Genomic DNA, 24246 nt, shown 5'->3' with positions numbered 1-24246 from the left:
ACATCCTAATCTTATCCTAATACTGATGTAAAATTCTGAAAAAGATCCGTAGGTAGGGCGGAATTACTTTTAAATCAAGGAAGCAAAAAATAAACTGGATCGACTATTGTATGATCTTGTGACTACTGCATAAAACTTCACAACACTGAAGATTTATTAATTATGTGTGCCAAGTACACCACATGGTGTGGAGTCAAACCTACCAGCCAAACAAAACAGCAGATTTTATATATTTTTTCTCTTCTGTACGATATTGAACAAATTCACTGTTTTATAAGGATATAAGCAGCTCCGTAATTCCACTCAACTTTAACTATTAAGACTGGTCAAACATGATTAAAAGTGGAAAATGGAGTTTATTTAAAGTAATAACATTATTCAGGTTGCCAGACGAACAGTCTGCAAGCCTTTCCCTTTAGAGACAGTCCAGAGAAAGCTTTCTCTGGTGCAGAATTAATACACCATCATTCTTTTGTGTTGGAAGCCATGCTTGCTTGACCTTTGAGCACATTCATACATTTAATGGAAATCGCGCCCCCCCCCCCCCCCACCCAAAGTTCAGCAGTTTATACAGGGGCGGGTAAGGTGTCTGCATTTTTCTGATATGTATTCAAGTGGTTGGATTTCCACACCGCCAGTCTGTATTCAGAAAATTGCCTCCCTTTCCCTCAGTGGAGTAGTTAAACTAGCGCAAGCAAGGAAGGTCAGGCATGATGTGCAGAGTGATTGCTCTCAAGCCAGCAATTATGGGTTGCAGCAATTGAGTTGAGTCTTCTCGGGGTATCAAGAGAGAAAATTGTAGGAATCTCTGATCGCACTGGAAGTGCTCATGTGTGAATGTCAGGTGAGAGCATAAGATATAGGAGCAGAATTAAGCCATTCGGCCCATCGAGTCTGCTCCACCATTCAATCACGACTGATAAGTTTCTTAACCCCATTCTCTCACCTTTTCCCCATAACCTTTATCCCCATACCAATCAAGAACCTATCTATCTCTGTCTTAAATGCACTCAATGACTTGGCCTTCTGTGGCAATGAATTCCATAGATTCACCACCCTCTGGCTGAAGAAATTCCTCTTCATCTCGGTTCTAAAGGATCGTCCCCTTACTCTGAGGCTGTGCCCTCAGATCCTAATCTCCTACTAATGGAAACATCTTCCCCACATCCACTTTATCCAGGCCTTTCAGTATTCTATAAGTTTCGATGAGATTCCCCCTCATCCTTCTAAACTCCATCAAGTACAGATCCAGAGACCTCAAATGCTCCTCATGCATCCATCTTTTCATTCCCAGGATCATCCTCGTGAACCTTCCCTGGACCCTCTGCCAATACATCCTTCCTTAGGTACGGGGCCCAAAATTGCTCACGATATTCCATTAGTGGCCTCCCCTGATTAACATAGCTGGCTGATACTGAGGCTCAGATACACAGCTGCTGCTTTGATAGACGACCACAGATCAATTTTCCATGGAACTGAGCTCCAGGAAGCATCCAGCGAAAGGAAGATGCATAATAAGCAGGGAAAAGAAAATCAAAACTAAGTAACAACTGGAAAATATTTCCCTTCAGACTGTGAACTCACATTATCTCATCATTTGAAAACAACAAAATTCTCATTTAAAAGCAGCGCTGATGCACCCATGCAGCTTCTGCCTTAATCTTATATAACGAGCCATTGTCCACGAGGGTCTATAGGCATCTTTCTCTATTAAAGACAGACAATTGAATCTGGGGCATCACTCCATATCAAGCATGGTGCAGGCGGGGAGGCAGGTCCCAAGTCTATCCCAGCTGGGACAGGAATTGAACCCATGCTATTGGCGTTATTCAGAACAACATATTAACCATCTAACCAACTGAGCTAACCGCTGGCTTACATTTGAAAAAAAGATCGAAGTCCTAATAGGGAAATTAATATCTACTATGTACCAATATAAAGCAATGGCTGCCAAGAACAACTAATTAAATTTTCCAGAGAATTAGAAATGGAGAGCTTCAACCACCAGCTGAATAAATAGCTAAATACATAAATGCACTTATAATTTTACTTTGATTCTTGTTATTTTCCCTCTTCGTTTTTAGTACTTTCAAGCTAAAATAAAGTATGCAAATTGTTTTTCTCATGTATTGTAAGGGTAATAGCCCTGACAACGTAATCTCTTTAAGGTGCTACAGGACACTTTAAGTACATCAGAGTCTCCTAACGTTTTTAATACTGCATCCTCTACTGACCAGGTCCCTTCAAGTTATCAAAACTATGTCAAACTCCCAGCTTTTTCAGGCCCTTTTGTATCTATTTCCAAAGTTGAAAAGCAAATAGGCTTATTAACAACTTATTATATAAACAATGAGAACTTGTTTTTTGGTATGGTTTTAGCGGCTTTGTTAGGCTATTTACCCATTCGGAGCTTGACCCCTTCCATCTAAAATTTCTGAATCTCCAAATAAAGAGAAAATGTTGGAAACACACAAAGTCCATTGGTATCTAAAGAAGAATATGTTGGATTGATATTTGGGCAGCATGGTGGCACAGTGGTTAGCACTGCTGTCCCACAGCGCCAGAGACCCAGGTTCAATTCCGGCCTGGAGTGACTGTGTGGAATTTGCATGTCCTCCCCATGCCTGCATATGTTTCTTCCGGGTGCTCCGATTTCGTCGCACACTCCAATGATGTGCAGGTTAGGTCGCTTGGCCATGCTAAATTGCCCCTTAGTGTCAGGGGGATTAGCAGAGTAAATATGTGGGGTTACGGAGATAGGGCCTGGGTGGAATTGTTGTCAGTGCAGGCTTGATGAGCCTCTTTTCTGCACTGTAGGAATTGCATGATTTCCAAAGGAAGCTCTTTATATTAAACAAAGCTATGATATGGGGTTTTAACAGAAGCTATTCAAGGGTCATTTTTGTTTTTAGATACTGATGGACATGCTGTTTATTTCCAGCAGTTTCTGTTACATATCTATACCATAATAGAATCACTGAATCTACAGCATGGAGACAGGCCCTTCGGCCCAAACTGGTCCATGCCGACCAAAAAGCCCACCGAAGCTAACCCCATTTGCCTGCATTTGGCCCATATCCCTCTGAACCTTTCCTATCCACGTATCTGTCCAAATGCCTTTTGAATGTTGTCAATGTCCCTGCCTCAACCAGTTCCCCCAGCAGCTCATTCCACATACGTACCATCCTCTGTGTAAAAAAAGTTGCTCCTCAGGTTCCCATTAATTCTTTCCTCTTTTAACTTAAACCTATGTCCTCTAGTTCTCAATTCCCCAACCCTTGGAAAAAGAACTGAGTGCATTCACCCTATCCATGCCTCAAATAGAAAATGTCATGAAGCGTAATGGAACCTAAGGCTTTGGAAAAACAGTGCCGTTTTACAAAATCCTTTAAAATAATTTGTCTAATCTTGCATGATACTTTTTCCCAATAGGTAGTTATATAATTTGTATTTTTAACCTCTTTAACTTATGATATAAATTGCCTCAAACAATTATGTAAACATTAAGAAATAATTATTGACTTCAATTTTCAGATCAGAGTGATTTGATGTGGTTTCAATGTCACAAATACAGACTCTTAACTTTGAGAGGACTGTGTTATTGTCACAATATGAGATTGACTTTTTTTGGTTGAAGATTTTTGTTTGATCTATCAAATGTTCTTTTAAAACTATTTTCTTAGGATGCCGTTGTATTCTGACACATAGAACTTAGATATGACTGCACTATATTTCAGTTCTAATGCAATCATTGGTATCCAGATAGCATTTTACGCTCTACTTCAACATTTTACATTTTACAAAAAGTATAACAGACAATTGTAAATCATAGAATCCCTACAGTGCAGAAGGAGGCCATTCGGCCCATCGAGTCTGCACCGACCACAATCCCACCCAGGCCCTACCCCCACATATTTTACCCGCTAATCCCTCTAACCTACGCATCTCAGGACTCTAAGGGGCAATTTTTAACCTGGCCAATCAACCTAACCCGCACATCTTTGGACTGTGGGAGGAAACCGGAGCACCCGGAGGAAACCCACGCAGACACGAGGTTAAATAATAAAGGGGGACATTTTTCTCAGAACGTGGAGGGTGAATAGAAAACCTACCTTTGTTGTGATGTTCTTTCTTGGTTCAGATTTGTCATGGTTCAGGAGAATATATATATGGCATAGAAGTATTATCAGATGCATTCATGTGCAATTCTCTACTCTTTAAAACAATTCCACAGGCCTTGAAGCCCTGCGTGGTCTTAAATTTTCTGAGGTAACTCCCACAAGTACCTCAGTGGCTTGGGAAGCTCCTGCAGCTCCCATTGACATGTTTGTTGTGAATTATAACCCTAAAACTCACGGAGAAACGCAGCAGGTTATTGTGAAGGGAGACCAGACCGCAGTCACTCTCACTGATCTGAAGCCTGCCACTGAATATGTGGTGACGCTTATGGCTCTTCGAGGCACAGCAAGAACAGAACCCCTGGTCGGATCTGTCACTACAGGTACTTTACCAGATACTGTGTCTCCATCTTAGCATTGTTTAGCGATGGTTCGTATCATGTGCTTGCTGCTGTACCTGATACCCCTGTAAAAGGGCAAGCTATGTGCTGCAGCATATTCCATGAATCCTATAGAAGAATAGGATCTACTGGAAATATGTGAGCTTTCCCACAGTTGGCTCCCTCCAACTGCTCCCTGCTGGATGTAGTCAGTAGAATACTAACTTACCCTGCTCGCCCTTCAGTCCTGAATGACAATGGCATCATCCGAGCGTTTCAACTGGAATCTGCCTGACTAAACATAAAATACAATTGCTTTTAACCACATAGCATCCATTTTCATCCTGTTACAGGTCCGCGAATTGTTTGATGACTCTGCTTACTACAAATATATCCAACGTTCAACTTTTTGATCCCCAAAGTTGTTTACAGTGTGCAAACCAACTAATATACCTCAATATGACATTAAAATGTTGGATGGATTGTTGCTTAGTTTAGCATGAAGACCCTGTAGGAATATTGAAATGAAAGGAAACTCTGCTATTGTGGAGAATTACTCTAAAAACTTTTATTTCAATAATTCATTCATCACTACTAACTAACTAATGACATATGGCCAAATCTGTGTGTATGCATATGTGCATGTAAGTAATAGCAAACAAAGCCATGCATTAGAAAAATGTTTATGAAATCTTATTTAATAACATTTTTTGATATCAGGAAAAGGAATTCTTAACGCTCCTGCAATTTTGACAAGAGTTAAGCAAAGTCTGTGACTTTGCACATTTTTGTCCAGTGCGATGCCTAGAGCTTTCAGACGAAAATACCATGTGGCACAAAAATAAAATGATCTCCATTTCCAGTGGCTTGGTAACAAGCAATTTTATTGGAAATGTGCCCATTAGGCAGTTTTAATAGTTAAATCTCAGCAATGTAATTTTCCTAAGCACCAGTAAACATATTCTACAGGTAGTCCGACCTGCTGTGCTTTTTTTTTTCATTTATTAGTGTCACAAGTAGGCTTACATTAACATTGCAATGAAGTCACTGTGAAAATCCCCTAGTTGCCACACTCCGGCGCCTGTTCGGGTACACTGAGGGAGAATTTAGCATGGCCAATGCACCTAACCGGCACTTCTTTCGCACTGTGGGAGGGAACCGGAGTGCCCTGAGGAAACCCACCCTGATGTGGGGAGCACGTGCAGACTCCGCACAGACAGTGGCCAAAGTCGGGAATTGAACCTGTGTCCTTGGCGCTGTGCCAGCATTATCTGCTGCAATAGGAAAATATTTTCAGTCAAATTCAAAGTGTTAGAGATAAATTCCAAAATAACATTCTCCTCATTGTTTTTTTTATCATCTTGCAATTACTTCTATTCTAATCCCGAGTTGAGGACATCTTGCTTAACAGTATTTCATTCCTTTAAGAAACTGTTCCAAGTCACACAGGGAGCTGTTCCTTAGCTTTAAAGAAAATGTTGCTAAAGACTCCAGGAGATGCTCTTCTCTAAAGTATTTAATTGAAGGCAATCTTTCTAATCTAACTTTTTTGAGATATACTTGCTCTGTGAGTGCTGAGAGCAAAATATTCAGAATCCATTTTACAAGCAGGTTTTTAGTGAATCGTGGACTCTTCATCGCCCATGAGGACACTACTCCTGAGATAGCTCACTTTCCAACATAATCTCACTTTATCTGGAATTTTGGTGTACCCAGTCAAAATACAAGAGAAGATTGCCCCGTCCAGCTTCTCTAGCCTCATAAGTTCATAAGATATAGGAGCAGAATTAGGCCATTCGGCCCATCAAGTCCACTCTGCCATTTGATCATGGCTGATATGCTCCTCATCCCCATTTTCCTGTCTTCTCCCCATAACCCTTCAATCCATTACCAATTAAAAATCTGTCTCATTCCTTCAATTTACTCACTGCCTCAGCATCCACCGCACTTTGGGGTAGCAAATTCCACAGATTCACAACCCTTTGGGAGAAGTAGTTTCTCCTCAACTCTGTTTTAAATTTGCTACCCCTTATCCTAAGACTATGACCTCTCGTCCAAGTATGCCCCACAAGAGGAAGCATCTGCTCCACGTCCACTTTATCCCTATCTTTTATCCTTGATAAGAGCTTCTCACCCCTTTTGCGTTGGATCTTTCCAGCCCGTGGAGCATCCGGATTTCTCATTCAAAGCGATTTGTGAGGTTTAGGGGTGACCATGGCACTGGCCCACCCCTTGAATGGGTCCAGTGCTGACGGAACAAGAAGGAATATGAGGCCCACAGTTGGTCCTCCAAACTCTCCAACAGCTGCCAGGAGTTCCCCCTTCAACCTGCACAGCTGGAGGAACTTTTAAAGAAACTCCTACTTGCAATTTTCAGTCTGCACTTGCCACCCTCCCCCAGCCCCCTACATGTCAGACACTCTGTTCAGTGTGATTTGGAGCCAGGCTGAGCTGCCATGTCATGTGTTTAGGCAGTGCCAATGTTGGAGCGGCCACCCGAATGGTCAAACTGAAAGCCCAGGCAGGGTGACTGTTCCCTATCTCATTAAGATGGTTCCAGTGCACGCATCGCTACCTTAGGCCCAGGCATAGATCTCTACCCAGCCACCCCACCCCCGATTATCAGAGAACAGTTCCGTTATGTTGCAATGGAAAAACAAATTGATTGTTTCTAACGTTGTGCTTTTTTTTATTCCCATTTAATTAGGTCGCTTGCAGGAACCAATGTGAAAGTTAATTAAATCAGTTGCATCTTTTTCAGGCTATTAATTTTTTTTTAAGGACTTTAGTATAATGACTTGTGATATTGCAGATGCAGCAGCCACTTGTGAATAAGCAAATGCACAATTGTAACAGTTTTTCCTCCTTCAATACTACTGAACAGATTTGCACTAAAATATTTGAACTACCTTTTGTAGCGATGTTGGAGCCAGCATTCACTGATACTATGGAGGAGGCTAGCACGCCTCTTCCACACGGAGGAATAACAATGCCAGTTGTTTCCTTGCAATTAGAAGCTTCTGTGTCCGAGTTTTCCGGGACTGGTGATGGTGAACTGAGTAACCTAACTGTTTCCGATGTAACCTCGGATGCTGTGAGACTTTCCTGGACGGCAGACGTAGGATTCTATGACTATTTTATCATAAAGTATAGAAGTGGGCTCGGAGCTGATGACGAGACAGAGATCTCCGTGACTGGTGATGATTTAGCTGCTGAAATAAGAGCCCTAATGCCCTCCACTCCTTATTTGATAACTCTGTATGGAATTGCTGATGGTCACCACTCAGAGCCGCTGAACATTATAGCTACCACAGGTATTTAGCCTTACCATTTTGTTTCCAGACTGCCTTTCAGTTATTTGTGATGTTAAGACCGACTAAAACTGGTATTGCATAGAGAATCCTGGCTATTCTGACCATACTATGGCCCCTGGCTAGTTGGAGCTGTTACCTGCATGACCGAGCATTGATGTTGCCATCAGCACGTTGTCCCAGATTGGCTAGAATAGTTTTCCTCATAAAATGGGCTCCAGCTTGAGAATTACAAAGCATGGGCACACTACCAGAAAAGGTGACGCCAGCCCGCATGGCTTATTAATTGTTTTCAGAGGCGTTGAGTGTCTTTCGTCACGGTCCTTTGTGATTTGTTGACTGGTCGAAACTATGTTCACCCTTTTGGTGCAGAGGAGTTGGCCACAGTGTTTTTAAAAAAAAAGTGTGGGAAATGGAGAAAAGGGCAGAGCATGAAATTGGAGGGGCTGATTGTCCTCTGTTACTTAATCGCTTGTGTTTGTTGTAGGATGTAGTGATTTTCTGTCTGTGTGACTTGCACTGTTTAGACGTAGGCTTTAATTGTAGCTGAGGTTAGAATGCTGCCATGATGTAGACATAAGCATGATGTTTGGGACATTATCCATGTTTATTAATATTGCATTGATGCTTTGAAGCAGTCTACCCCTCAATTCTGAATATTTTCAACTTGCTTCACTCCTCATTTCCTCCAATACTAATTTCTCCCAACATCACATTGTCCTTAATAAATAGCTGGGTGCTGGAGTTTATAACAGGCGCCTGTCTGAGGAACCAAACGCTGCCGCTTGACATTGATATGTAGTGCAAGTACCAGTTTTATCTTTAAATGAATGCCAAATTGTTTCCAGTTACTGCCGAAACAATAGCCAATTAAACTCCCCGTGTTTGCCATCATTTGCACAATTGGCCATGCAAATCGAGTTACAAATGATTTGTGAGGTGAACCATTTCTTTCAACGTGACGATAAATTAGTCCAAATATCACCCTCCCTTCAACACATGACATTGTGTAACTGGAAGCATGACCCTTTTAATAATGTTGTTCTTTTTTTAATTGCTGTTCTGCTGGTGGCATAGCATTTTGAAACACTATTCCTTCAAAATTATTTTTAGCTGGCAAGCTGATAGATCATACAACATCCCACACTGCTCGGCTGCACAAAGACGGAAGTTTTAACAATGGGCCCTCATTCCATTCAGAGAAAGGGGTTTTGCATAGTAAACTAGCAAGCCTTACTGTGGTAAACTCTACTTCCAAAAGTGTTAAGCTCTCTTGGACGTTGCAAAATGGATCTTTTGACAGCTTTCTGTTAGTGGTCACAGATTCCACTGGGCTATATGGACCACTGGAAATGTCCCTAGATGGTGACTTTCGTAGCACGGAAATAACTGGCCTCTTGGATAGTACACATTATAAGGTATATTTATACGGATTTGTGGGAAAGTGGCGTTCAGATCCTCTGAATGCAGAAGCCACAACAGGTATTTTTTTTCTATTCACAATCTATTTTTTTCCCGATATACCCCTCTTTCCCCTTCCTCTCCTCATCTGGATCATATACAGAACCTCCCCCTGTCTTTATGCAATGCCCCTGATCACAGCATGACTTCAGATCATTCCTGTAAAAGACAAATTGAGTCACATGTTTAGATCTGGGAGAGGCTCGATGTTAAGGGAGAGCCCAAATGGAAAGATTGTCCTCGGAAAACATAAAATCGTTGACAACCATGGATGAATATAGGGAATGCAAATACAACAGTGTCATGGAATGTAATCATTGCCGCTGACTACAAGGCCATGATGTTGGATAAGGTATTAGTCATGGTCTTCCATGTAAAAATGCGCAGAAATTATGCCTCGATAAGGATCCAACTGTTCCAAAATTTGAGATTCAGGGTAATCCCAATCTGCACATTTAAATTTGGACACCCTAACTTTGAAGTAAAGGCGTTGCTTGTTATCCCACTTGTGGTGCATGTGTGTGCGTGTGTTCGTGGGGGGAGGGAAGAATGTCTGTATCTTCTCCCAAACCATCTCAGTACAATGATACATGATACATTCTTCAAGGCAGGGCAGACTAGGGATCTACCCAGGGGGTTTTCTGGCTCATTGTGACAATCTTTGTGCCAGCGGGTGAGCACTGGTATTATACTTTTTGACTTAACCTAACACTGAAAAATTCCAAAGCCAAAATATTCTGTCATCATCCGGAAATGTGCCATTTCTTTATCTCCTTAAAAGTGAAGCCACTTGCAACATGTATGTGTAATCAAATATGTCAAAGTACTTGCAGTTATTCATCAGAACATAAGAACATCAGAACTAGGAGCAGGAGTAGGCCATCTGACCCCTCAAGCCTGCTCCGCCATTCAATAAGATCATGGCTGATCTTTTTGTGGACTCAGCTCCACTTACCCGCCCGCTCACCATAACCCTTAATTCCTTTACTGTTCAAAAATGTATCTATCCTTGCCTTAAAAACATTCAACGAGGTAGCCTCAACTGCTTTACTGGGCAGGGAATTCCACAGATTCACAACCCTTTGTGTGAAGAAGTTCCTCCTCAACTCAGTCCTAAATCTGCTCCCTCTTATTTTGAGGCTATGCCCCCTAGTTCTAGTTTCACCCGCCAGTGGAAACAACTTCCCTGCTTCTATCTTATCTATTCCCTTAATCATCTTATATGTTTCTGTAAGATCTCCCCTGATTCTTCTGAATTCCAATGAGTATAGCCCCAGTCTACTCAGTCTCTCCTCATAAGCCAACCCTCTCAACTCCGGAATCAACCTAGTGAATCTCCTCTGCACCCCCTCCAGTGCCAGTATATCCTTTCTCAAGTAAGGAGACCAAAACTGTACACAATACTCCAGGTGTGGCCTCACCAGCACCTTATATAGCTGCAATATAATCTCGCTGTTTTTAAACTCCATCCCTCTAGCAATGAAGGACAAAATTCGATTTGCCTTCTTAATTACCTGCTGCACCTGCAAACAAACTCCTTGAGATTCCTGCACAAGGACACCCAGGTCCCTCTGCACAGCAGCATGCTGCAATTTTTTACCATTTAAATAATGGTCCATTTTGCTGTTATTCCCACCAAAATGGATGACCTCACATTTACCAACATTGTATTCCATCTGCTAGACCATCGCCCACTCAAATTATCTATATCCCCTTGCAGACTTTCAGCGTCCTCTGCACACTTTGCTCTTCCACCCATCTTAGTGTCATCTGTGAATTTTGACACTCTACACTTGGTCCCCAACTCCAAATCATCTGTGTAAATCGTAAACAATTGCAGTCCCAACACTGATCCCTGTGGAACACCACTAGTCACTGATCGCCAATCAGAAAAACACCCATTTACCCCCACTCTTTGCTTTCTGTTAGTTAACCAATCCTCTATCCATGCTAATACAATTCCTGTAACAATGTGCACCTTTATCTAATGTCGCAGTCTTTGGTGCGGCACCTTGTCAAATGCCTTCTGGAAATCCAGATACACCACATCCACAGGTTCCCCATTGTCCACTGCACATGTAATGTTCTCAAAGAATTCCACCAAATTAGTCAAACATGACCTGCCCTTCATGAATCCATGCTGCGTCTTATCAATGGAACAATTTATATCCAAATGTCTTGCTATTTCTTCCTTGATAATAGATTCAAGCATTTTCCCTACTGCAGAAGTTAAGCTAACCGGCTTATCATTACCTGCCTTTTGTCTACCTCCTTTTTTAAACAGTGGCGTCACATTTGCTGTTTTCCAATCTGCGGGAACCTCGCCAGAGTCCAGCGAATGTTGGTAAATTATCACTAGTGCATTTGCTATTTCTCCCGCCATCTCTTTTAGTACCCTGGGATGCATTCCATCAGGACCAGGAGACTTGTCTACCTTTAGCCCCATTAACTTGCCATTAACATCTCCAGGTTCCCCACATGACAAATACTTTCTGAGATGCAGTGAGTTTGGTATGTAAGGAAAAACAACAGCTTTCTGAGTCTAACATGTCCCACAAAATTGCTCTGAAGCAAAACTCAGTCATCTTCTTTTTACTTGATACTGATTAAGGGAGGAATGTTGTCCGAACGCGAGGAGGGCTTTCCGCCCTTTGTTGAATATCACCATGAGAGATTTGACCTGAATCACCAAAACAGCCAGACAGAATGAAACATGATGGCAGTTCTCCCCACCACCATCACACATGCCTGCATGCTACTTAACTTCACATACATAATGCAGAATGGCAACTTCATCCACCAATTTAAGAAACTGTTGAGGGAAGCTAGTTGAACTAACAGGCTTAAAAAATGCAACATTTCTATTCTAGAAAAGCACAATTGTTTGCCAATGAACTAAATTTCAGAAATTCTAATGAGGTGGGATAATCTAACTTAATTCACCAATAACATCCTTGATTTCTTGTTATCCATAAGACCATAAGAAATAAGAACAATAGAAGGCCGTTTGGCTCCTGGAGCCTGTTCCGCCACTCAATAGGATCTTAGCTGATTCAATACTCCTCATGTCCAATTTCCTATCCTTTTCTTGTAACCCTTGATTCCCTTACTGATCAAGAGTCTATCTATCTCAGCCTTAAATATATACAAGGACTCTGCCCCCACAGATGTGGCAAGGAGTTCCAAAGACTCTCAACCCTGAGAGAAGAAATGTTTCCATTCAGTAACACAATGATGTCCAGAGATGTACTCGTTTTGTCAGTTGGCTATGGTAAATTGCCCCTTAGTTTCCCAGGCTATGTAGATTAGATGGATTAACCATGGTATAGGGCAGGTTAGTGGGCCTGTATAATATACTCTGTTTAGAGGGTTGGTGCGGACTCGATGGGCTGAACAGCCTCCTTCTGCACTATAGGGATTCTGTGATAAAACTATCCTCAGGTTCTTGAGAGCAGTATGTTACAAACCAGTATAATTCTATTGAGAGGGTTTACTGTACATTGCTACTTTGTCTCTTGTGAAATCAAAGCTATTTCTGCCATTATCAATGAACTGTTCATACATTTAGTGCCCACTACAAGACGAAAGTAACAGATTTTCAGCCAATGTGAATGCTGTTTTGAAAGCGTTCAATGGACAGTGTGGGCAAAGGTATCAGAAGTTCTTTAGTTAATTTGGTTCTTGACCCATTGAAGAAATGAAAAGGTAGGGAAATGAATTGAGATACAGATCAGCCATGACCTGATGAAATGGCAGAATAGGCTCAAGGGGCTGAATAACTGACTCCTTTTCAATTTGATCTATGCATACATCTCTCTTGGCTAACTACTGGCTGATAGTTATGGTTGATAGAATATTGGTGACTCCTCAATGTCTTGTTTAATACCAAGGCTTCCAGTCCAAGACGAAATCTAGTTTAATCCCCAGTGTGTATGCACTGAGCTGATTTCATTCGCTCGGGCAAGGCTCGTAAAACCCCGCCCAAGGCTAACGGAGAATTCCGTTCTGTGAACCTCGCTTGCCTCGATTCCAGGGGGGGCATGGCAGTAAAATCCTGGCCATTAAGTTTGACTCATTACAAATGTCAAAGTTAAACTAACACGCAACAAACCGGTGCTACTGTAGGGTTGGAGGGGTTGCTGTTTAACCAAACTTTCTTTCCCAAGGTGTAAAAATATGAGATGACAAAACACAGTTTTTATTTATTTTTCAGAACTCGACAAGGGATTGCTTTTTATATCCAGGCTTTTTTGGGGATGGGGGGGGCAGTGGGGGGGAATGTAATTTCTGATATGTATGTTTTGCACTTACGGTAACCTCAGATGGAGACAGGGACACTTGAGGGCTTCTCTCACCTGACCTATTTATGAATGAAGCTATCCCGTGGATTGTTCACGTAATTCTAATCCAAACACATCTGTTTCAGAACCCTTTGACACTTCTACTACCCATTCTCCAAGCTCTGAAACTGCCAAGCTCGAGGATCTTGTGCTGGAAAATGTAACTTCCACCAGCCTCAGGCTATCGTGGACTGCAGAAAAGGGAGTTTTTGATAGTTTTCTTTTAACAGTGAAGGATCTTAATGGATTGAGTGTTCCTTTGAAGATTTCCCTACCAGGTGATCAGCATACGACTAATGTAACAGGGCTGGTAGCTGGCACTGGTTACGAGATTGACCTTTATGGAGTAATCCAAGGCCGGCTCTCTCAACCACTGAACCTTATTGCAAGAACAGGTACTCCTCATCCTCCAAACGGTGCTTTTATCATCGACATGCCGCCATTCGCTCCTTTCCATTATCCAGGAGCGATCAGTCATCTGTGCCAATCTTTAATTTGCATTCAAACGCTTGTCATTCATTGTGCTTGAGCTGCACCCTGTTCCATTTAGGAAGCAGGAGAATTTGTTGCCTTCTGCATGTGACATAAATACATTTCTAACCTTCCCATAGCTTCAGCTGTACGTTTTCTGTCCCTTTTGTCCAATTGTTACAGCAAGGGCACAGCGTGGCATTATACGGCAGCTTTGTTTTGAGTAGGGTCACAATGAATCTTAACCCTAGTTACCTGATGCCTCCCAGTGGCATACACGCTGCCCTGGACTTAATACTGAATTCAGTTCCAAAATGGAGTTGTCAGCACCTTATTTTTTTTGCCCATATCCAATCGAAATCTGTACCGTTGCCTTTTAGGTTATCATGTACTGCGACTGGCTTTCTGAACTTACAGGAGCACTTGTTCAAAGTGCAGTAAGAGTATCATAGAGTCATAGAGATATACAGCATGGAGACAGGCCCTTCAGCCCAACTCATCCATGCCAACTAGGTTTCCCAAACTGAACTAGTCCCATTTGCCTGCATTTGGCCCATATCCCTCTAAACCTTTCCCATCAGTGTACCTGTGCAAATTTAAATGTTGTAAGTGTACCCGCCTCTACCACCTCCTCTGGCAGCTCATTCCATATAAGCCCCACCCTCTGTGTGAAAAAGTTGCCCCTCACGACCCTTTTAAGTCTTTCCCCCCTCACCTTAAACCTATGCCCTCTAGTTTTAGACACCCATGTCCTGGGGAATAGACCTTGACTATTCACCTTATTTATGCCCCTAATGATTTTATAAACCTCTATAAGGTCACCCCTCATCCGCTTACTCTCCAGAGAGAAAAGTCCCAGCCTATCCTAGCCTGCCTCTCCTTTTAATGAATGCTTATAGGGTAAATTTGAAAAGCTCCACTCCAGGTCTACAGATTCATCAAATGGGAATGTTGGGTCAGTAGCAGGTCATAAATAAAGCTGATTCTCTGACTTTGCTTCTTTCTCATGAGTCTTCATGTCTCAAGACAAGACTCGCTATTATGTCCTCTCTTGTGCCTGGATATCAAATCCAGTACAGAAAATGTCCACAATGTTTTATATAATACAACTGAAAATGACACGTGAAGGAACTTATCGCTTACACAATATCTGTTTATTTATTTTTAAAATGACCCCCTCCACTTTATTCCGTCACTCCTTATGGTGCTGAGTCTCACTGGCGTCTGGTCGCACAGACAGCAACGCCCTCCAGTGGCAATTCTTCTCTGATTCCTGAGACAGTGAGGGTCGGTTGGTTATTTGACTGATCGATGCCCGAGCGTGCCCACTTCTAAGTGACCACTTGATAGGGTTTCAAACCAGGTCCCCAGTCCAATTTCCCTCTTTCCCCCACCCAAGAGTTGTGAGGGCAATTACAATGATCAGCCCCCTCAGCATGACCCTGCATTCACGTGCATGGACAGTTCAGCAGAGAAACCGAGTGGAAATTGTAGCTGGATTCCCCCCTCTAGTTCATTAGCATTAGGAATATTTTACAGTCACACAGGTAGAGATCAATTAATACATATTCCTGGACTGTATTGCTCCGTTCCACAATGTGTAATGCTATTAGAAGCTGAGTGACCAAGATAACTTTTTAATCCCATTTCTTTTATAGATTAGAACCTGCATGACTATCTAAAGTGTTACTCTTTGGCTAAATTCATTTCAGTATTTTTAAAGGATGCAATATAAAATGACCCATTTTATGTTTAAGAGTTGCAGTGCATTATCGACCCACCTGTAACGAGTAACTCACTCCTGACTCCCCAAATCCTGCCCACCATCTACAAGGCACAAGTCAGGAGTGTGATGGAATACTCCCCACTTGCCTGGATGGGTGCAGCTCCAACAACACTCAAAAAGCTTGACACCATCCAGGAAAAAAGTAGCCCACTTGGTTGGCATCACATCGACAAACATCCACTCCCTCCACCACCAATGCTCAGTAGCAGCAGTGTGTACGATCCAAAAGATGCACTGCAGCAATTCATCAAAGATCCTTAGGCAGCACCTTCCAAACCCTCGGCCACTTCCATCTAGAAGGGCAAGAGCAGCAGATACATGGGAACACCACCACCTGCAAGTTCCCCTCCAAGCTACTCACCATCCTGACTCGAAAATATATCACCGTTCCTTCACAGTCGCTGGGTCAAAATCCTGTAATTCCCTCCCTAACGGCATTGTGGGTCAACCCACAGCACGTGGACTGCAGCGATTCAAGAAGGCAGCTCACCACCACCTTCTCAAGGACAACTAGGGATGGGTAATAAAAGCTGCCCATGTCCCACGAATGAATAAAAAACCCATCTTAAATAGAGTCTCTCGAGGCAGATCAATTAATGACACAGGTAGCTGACTATAGCTGAGTGACAAACTAGCGTCTCAACATTGCCTCATCACTTGTTTGATGTGGACATTTTAAGTAATTTTAAAAATTTTAATCTTCCAGGACGCAGGGCTAGACTCACCTTGTATGTACAAGAGTAGTCTATAGCTGTAACATGCAGATACTCTCACTTAATTTATTCTTTTACAGGTGACCGTGTTTTTTTCTAACCAGTGATACTGAAAGGAATTCTGCTGCCTTCTCACCATCGCTCCATACCATACTAATGCTGCCTCATTATCTGGATCACTTTCAGACTCCCACTTGCCGTTCATTGCATATATGTTCTGTGTGCTTTATACATATTTATGTCCAGTGTTACAAATTGCTGTGAACTGCTTCAGGCTCCTTCTTGCCGCCTCTGAATTCACCGTTCATTACATTGCAGACTGCACGGCAGCGGCGGCGTGTTAGTGGCTGTAGATCTTTTATCTTGTGCAGTTTTGCAGTTCATCATTTAATGTTTCCTAATATTTATTACCTCGCCAGAATCTGAACTTGAAAACTTAATGGTCTCGGAAGTTACCTCCGGCAGCTTCAGACTCTCTTGGACAGCTGATGAACCCTTTGAAAGCTTTGTTGTAGATATTAAAGACTCTGATGGGTTGTTCGAACCGTTAACATACACAGTGCCAGGTGATCAATATTCCATAGACATCCCAAGTCTGCGTGCTGATACTGCCTATGAGGTTTCTGTCTATGGTATAATTCATGGCCAGCAAACAAAGCCGCTATACACTGAAGCTCAAACAGGTATTTTGATTTATTTATCTTCTGCCTTCTTATTCTTCACACAGCAAAGAAGAGCCGGTCCATCAATGTTTATTAATTGCTCAGTCTACCTCCAGTTTTCATTGTTGATCCTTTACAGGCCGTGCATTGAAAGGCGGGAATGGCATTTCGTCCCACTCAAATCATTCTTTCATTTCGATTCATAGGAAATGATCTCACTGAATGGTTGTAATTTTTCCTTAAAATGCATGAATCTTAATGACATTTTGCTTTCTCGTTGCAATAATTAAACATCACAGCCGTAAGGAAATGCATCAGATTCTGCAGAAAACTCTTTTTACTAATGAAGTTGACTTTTTTCCCCCCACCCTGTGAAGGTTTGTTGCCTGAAGAAATTGTCTGCGTGAAAATGACAAGCGACTTTTATGCATTGGTACAATTGGTTTGACATTAATGCCTATCTTCCCACTCGCGGATTCTGATAACCTATCTCACTTGTAGGGCTGCCACCTTCTACTTAGGACAAGAATCTGGGATTGATGATTTGAGTCCCCATTCCCTTGTTGCATTGGGAAATCATTGAAAACCTAAATATTAATCAACTTCGCACTGAGGAGTGGGGCATGGGATTTAATTTAAAAGCCATAAATTTGATATGTGATATTTTTTCAAGTCAAAAGAGGTCATTCAAATTCTGTAAGGTGGCACCCTTACTCATGAGGTCAAAGTTACTGAACTAATAATGTCGTATGTATAATACTTATCAGACCCACGGTTCAAAGTACAATGGTCATGAAATGCAATGTCTCAAATACCTACTAATTGTTTATTATTGAATGAGAGCGTTGGCGTTTTCATGAATCTTAATTCATGTCTCTACCTTCCTTTTTTGCCAAACAAATATTAATGTCAAACCACTGTGCAGAACAGTTTGCAAACCTGTTCCTGCAAACTGTAGAAATGCATGGGCTGCATGAGACATGAAATTTGTAAAGCCCAGATACATGGTTGTTGCTGTGATAAGACTGGAATATCTGCTTGCACTTGTTTGTGTTACAAATTAACATAGAAAGTCCTCCTTTTAGCTAAGTCTAAATGTACTTTCAATCTTCATTCGTACACATCAATGTACATCCAGTGAGAGTTACCAATATCAAGAAATTTTAATAGATCCATGGTGCAAAGAAGAATCCGATGAATAAAATGCGTTTATAAATGATGCTTTAATAACATAGAGTTACATCACATTGCTGTTAAAGCTGCTATTTTTAGAACCAGAGCCCCATAATTTGAATGAGTAATTATAGCTGTCATGATGCATATGCACAATGCTCAGCTACACTCCTGTTTGATTCCTTACATAAATCATGTTATTTTGCTAACTTCACACATTGCGCAGAACCTTTGTGCAGCTGAATAATTATTTTGTCTTTACAAATGAAAGATGGCTATTATCCCCGCCACACCATCTTCCTTCACTAAAGCATTAACCATCAATGGACCTTAATTCGATTGTATTTCAGTCACCCTGTGGTATCCAACCAAGTAGCAGGCTAAATGGAGCAGCAAGCTATTTTACCTTTAAAGCATCACAGTCCAGCAGATTATAAGAACATAACATAAGGACTAGGAGCAGGAGTAGGCCGTCTGGCCCCTCGAGCCTGCTCCGCTATTCAATAAGATCATAGCTGATCATTTCATGGACTCGGCTCCACTTACCCGCCCGCTCACCATAACCCTTAGTTCCTTTACTGTTCAAAAATTTATCTGCCCTTGCCTTAAAAACATTCAATGAGGTAGCTTCAACTGCTTCGTTGGGCAGGGAATTCCACAGATTCACAACACTTTGGGTGAAGAAGTTCCTCCTCAACTCAGTCCTAAATCTTCTCCCCCTTATTTTAAGGCCATGCCCCCTAGTTCTAGTTTCACCTGCCAGTGGAAACAACCTCACTGCTTCTATTTTAGCTACTCCCCTCATAATCTGATATGTTTCAATAAGATCTCCTCATTCTTCTGAATTCCAATGAGTATAGTCCCAGTCTACTCAATCTCTCGGCATAAACCAACCCTCTCAACTCCGGAATCAACCTAGTGAATCTCCTCTGCACCCCCTCCAGTGCCAGTATATCCTTTCTCAAGGAGATCAAAACTGCACACACTACTCCAGGTGTGGCCTCACCACTTGAATAGCTGCAACATAACCTCCCCGATGTCAACACAATTCCAAGAGGAGTCATTGGACGCCAATCCAGACCAGGAAGCACAGGCTATTTTTCCTTCACATCTCCAGGTATCAGGGCCATTTGTAATGCCCCTTGCCGTGAGACCAGATAACTTGTCGCATCTGATCAGGGGTTGAGCCGCAGGCTTTCTCTGGTCTGTTTAACTAGACTGCTCACTAAGTTAACCTATAGAGCCAGGGAAAAGCTCTTGTTTTCATAGAATCCCTACAGTGCAGAAGGAGGCCCATCGAGCCTGCTCTAACCACAATCCCTTCCACCCCCTATCCCCGTAGGCCCAGGTATTTAACCTACTGGTCCCCCTGACACTAAGTGGCAATTTAGCATGGCCAATCTACCTAACCCTCACATCTTTGGACTGTGGGAGGAAACCAGAGCACCCGTAGGAAGCTCAGGCAGACACGGGGAAAATGTGCAAACTCCACACAGACAGTGACCCAAGCTGGGAATTGAACCCAGATCCCTGGCGCTGTGAGGCTGGTAGTCATGATGTGGAGATGCCGGCGTTGGACTGGGGTAAACACAGTAAGAAGTTTAACAACACCAGGTTAAAGTCCAACAGGTTTATTTGGTAGCAAAAGCCACACAAGCTTTCGAGGCTCTGAGCCCCTTCTTCAGGTGAGTGGGAATTCTGTTCACAAACAGAACTTATAAGACACAGACTCAATTTACATGAATAATGGTTGGAATGCGAATACTTACAACTAATCCAGTCTTTAAGAAACAAAACAATGGGAGTGGAGAGAGCATCAAGACAGGCTAAAAAGATGTGTATTGTCTCCAGACAAGACAGCCAGTGAAACTCTGCAGGTCCACGCAACTGTGGGAGTTACAAATAGTGTGACATAAATTCTGATTCTAGGATCGCATGATAAAGACTCAGGAGGAAAAAAGCAGAAATATTTATGTGAAATAGTGTGACATAAACCCAATATCCCGGTTGAGGCCGTCCTTGTGTGTGCGGAACCTGGCTATCAGTTTCTGCTCCGCGACTCTGCGCTGTCGTGTGTCGCGAAGGCCGCCTTGGAGAACGCTTACCCGAATATCAGAGGCCGAATGCCCGTGACTGCTGAAGTGCTCCCCAACAGGAAGAGAACAGTCTTGCCTGGTGATTGTCGAGCGGTGTTCATTCATCCGTTGTCGCAGCGTCTGCATAGTTTCCCCAATGTACCATGCCTCGGGACATCCTTTCTTGCAGCGTATCAGGTAGACAACGTTGGCCGAGTTGCAAGAGTATGTACCGTGTACCTGGTGGATGGTGTTCTATGCCATCATCTCACGTGAGAACACCATCCACCAGGTACACGGTACATACTCTTGCAACTCGGCCAACGTTGTCTACCTGATACGCTGCAAGAAAGGATGTCCCGAGGCATGGTACATTGGGGAAACTATGCAGACGCTGCGACAACGGATGAATGAACACCGCTCGACAATCACCAGGCAAGACTGTTCTCTTCCTGTTGGGGAGCACTTCAGCAGTCACGGGCATTCGGCCTCTGATATTCGGGTAAGCGTTCTCCAAGGCGGCCTTCGCGACACACGACAGCGCAGAGTCGCGGAGCAGAAACTGATAGCCAGGTTCCGCACACACAAGGACGGCCTCAACCGGGATATTGGGTTTATGTCACACTATTTCACATAAATATTTCTGCTTTTTTCCTCCTGAGTCTTTATCATGCGATCCTAGAATCAGAATTTATGTCACACTATTTGTAACTCCCACAGTTGCGTGGACCTGCAGAGTTTCACTGGCTGTCTTGTCTGGAGACAATACACATCTTTTTAGCCTGTCTTGATGCTCTCTCCACTCCCATTGTTTTGTTTCTTAAAGACTGGATTAGTTGTAAGTATTCGCATTCCAACCATTATTCATGTAAATTGAGTCTGTGTCTTATAAGTTCTGTTTGTGAACAGAATTCCCACTCACCTGAAGAAGGGGCTCAGAGCCTCGAAAGCTTGTGTGGCTTTTGCTACCAAATAAACCTGTTGGACTTTAACCTGGTGTTGTTAAACTTCTTGCTGTGAGGCAGCAGTGCTAACCACTGTGCCACCGTGCTTCCCTTTATTACAAGAAAAACACTTATTACAAGAAAAAAACATGAACAACCTAAACTGCCATCTACTGGAGACCTCTAATTTAGAAGAAAGGTAGCAGAATATAAAGAATAAAAATCTAACCTACCTGTGTCATTTCATAGGATTTGACATGCATTATTTCAGGAATACATGAATATTTGGATTTTCCATTGTCTCAGAAGATTCCTGCACAACATTATCAGTCAATGCAAAATTAGAATAAATGAATATCCTACCTTTATAAGCACAGTCATGAGGGAAAAGGAATTGAACACTAGTCACAAATGTGTCCCATGATATTAATATAATAGAGAATGTTTAGATGTAGCTCGCTGACATAGGGATAGATCTTCCACAAGTTCACCCGACCGTCCACTGTAACTTTGGATGATGTGTAGAAATCCTGGAATAATGGCATAGGCGGCCATTTCTCGAGGGTATCTGTCTGATACCGAAGCAATAGTGGATGATTAGGAGCAAACTTGTGGAAATTAAATCCCTTTCCCCTGCCCCATGCCCATTATTATGAGCATCAACCTGATGACATTGTCGGCGAGGGGCAGGAAAGATCCGAAATTGTGTTCTCGCTGGTGCGAACTGTGACGTCTGGATCTTGAGCTCCCTCCAGCAACATCACAGACGATGAACGTGGGCTCATGATACAGTTTTTCATATTTGCTGAAAACATTTCACATCTGACACTGCAATCCAGCCAATTCACGCTTGTTAGCGAGATGCCCCCCACCCCCAGACATTTCTGTTGGAGATATGAGCTGATGAGTCCTTAACATGTTCACATGACAATCATTTGTCCATTGATTTAACATGAGCCTTAAGAAAGAGCTTTGCTGAAATCATGAACAAAGGAATCTTCTAGGAATACATGTTCAATGTTTACCCAGTGATTCTTCAACAAGTCCCCGCCTTCTCAGTCTTGCCCCTTGAGGTGTGATGATTCTCAGGTTAGATCACCACCAGTCACAGCCTATGGTCATCTGGGACTATGGCGACTTTACCTTCATCTTACTGTAGCTGCAGCGATTTCTCAGTTCAAATCTGATCTTAATAGTAAAAATATTGAGATGTTTTATTAGAATGTTTGTGTTAAATATTTGCATTTAAAATATGTAAATAGTTGTTCATATTTTCATGGCTCTCAAATGCTAAAAGTTGGAAGTTAATATATTGATTATGGTTGCAGTATTATTCTGTCGTAAAAAGCCTTGCTTCTGTCCTTAACACAGAGTAAATATATAAATCTGAATGAATTGATAGCAAATTGCTTTTTTTTTAAAGATGTGGAGATGCAGGCGTTGGACTGGGGTGGGCACAGTAAGAAGCCTCACAACACCAGGTTAAAGTCCAACAGGTTTATTTGGAATCATGAGCTTTCGGAGCACTGCTCCTTCATCAGGTGAGTTACTGACTTCACTCACCTGATGAAGGAGCAGTGCTCTGTAAGCTCATGATTACAGATAAACCTGTTGGACTTTAACCTGGTGTTGTGAGGCTTCTTACTATGTTTTTTTGAAGCATATTGCATTTGTGTGTCATACGATTTACTTTCACAAGATCAGAAACCAGGATTGTGATGTGAGTGTTTCTTTCATTGCTATTTATTTTCCATTGAATTTGAGCCCATCCAGGGTATACTTTGGTGTTATTCATTACTTGCAATGTTAAGCTTTCAAAGAACTCACGTCGCTTCTGCTTATGTTTACCAGTTAGGTTTTACTGAGTACGGAAACGTTTAACCTTGTAAAAATTTTCTTTTTGTGAGCACACATATTTGGTCAGCTCTCAATATTGGTGATTTAATATCGGATGTGTTAAGATATACAATCCAGTTAATTGCTGAAACTTGTAGGTTACATGTTGGGAAAGGGTTATTGATTTCTGGTGTACTGAATATTTTCTTTCATCCAATTATTTCCTCTCCTCAGTGACCGAACCCAAACTTAGCAACCTAATGATTTCCAATGTGACCTCAGATGGTTTTACTCTGTCTTGGATAGCAAATGGCACCTTTGAAAGCTTTGTGGTAGACGTTACAGATCCTAACAGGATCTTCGAAAGCTCGGAGCACATTGTCTCAGGCAACCGTCGCTCTATTGGCATCTCAAAGCTCTTAGCCAGCACTGATTATGTCATTTACCTCTCTGGCCTTTATCAAGGACAGCACTTGCAAACGCTTAGTGCAGTTGCTACAACAGGTATTTGTGTTGCAGCTGGATCTTTCCAGTGGTTGTTTGACTCTACTTCATTACTTCTTTTTAGCAACCAGTTTTTATGACTGGTTATCGATCTGTATTGAAATGTAATATGTATTTTAATTGTAATTTGAATTTGCTCTCATTGACCTTAATGGCTCAGACTTACCATAGAATCCCTGCATTGCAGAAGGAGGCCATTCAGCCCATTGAGTCTGCACTGATTCTCCGACAGAACATCACAGCCTGGCCCTATCCCATAACCTCAAGTATTTACTCTGCTAATCCCCCTAATTTGCACATCTTTGTACACTAAGGGGCAATTTAACATGGCCAATCCACCTAACCTGCACATCTTTGGACTGTGGGAGGAAACCGGAGCACCCGGGGAAACCCACGTGGACCCGGGCAAACTCCGCACAATTGTCACCCAAAGCCAGGATTGAACCCCAGGTCCTTGTCGCTGTGAGGCAGC

At 42.3% G+C, this 24246-nt stretch overlaps 1 protein-coding gene across 10 annotated transcripts in view; it reads left to right on the top strand.

The window, feature by feature from the left end:
• The window catches only part of tncb (tenascin Cb), a 360962-nt gene that overhangs the window by 288854 nt on the left and 47862 nt on the right, over positions 1–24246 (top strand). For 4 of the 10 annotated variants that reach the window (XM_078226647.1, XM_078226650.1, XM_078226646.1 and 1 more), the window contains 4 exons: positions 4235–4501; positions 7417–7812; positions 13697–14005; positions 17000–17263. The exons of 2 other annotated variants lie outside the window; for them this stretch is intronic. In XM_078226647.1, the coding sequence (XP_078082773.1) occupies positions 4235–4501; positions 7417–7812; positions 13697–14005; positions 17000–17263 (1236 nt within the window). The remainder of the gene's footprint in view (positions 1–4234; positions 4502–7416; positions 7813–13696; positions 14006–16999; positions 17264–24246) is intronic. 4 more of the 10 variants (XM_078226654.1, XM_078226652.1, XM_078226651.1 and 1 more) reach the window with 3 other exon arrangements.

This window comes from Mustelus asterias, chromosome 13, assembly GCF_964213995.1.
Source record: "Mustelus asterias chromosome 13, sMusAst1.hap1.1, whole genome shotgun sequence".
NCBI classification, from domain to species: Eukaryota; Metazoa; Chordata; class Chondrichthyes; order Carcharhiniformes; family Triakidae; genus Mustelus; species Mustelus asterias.
Note: the sequence above shows the minus strand (reverse complement) of the source record. Positions and strands in the feature narration are given on the sequence as shown.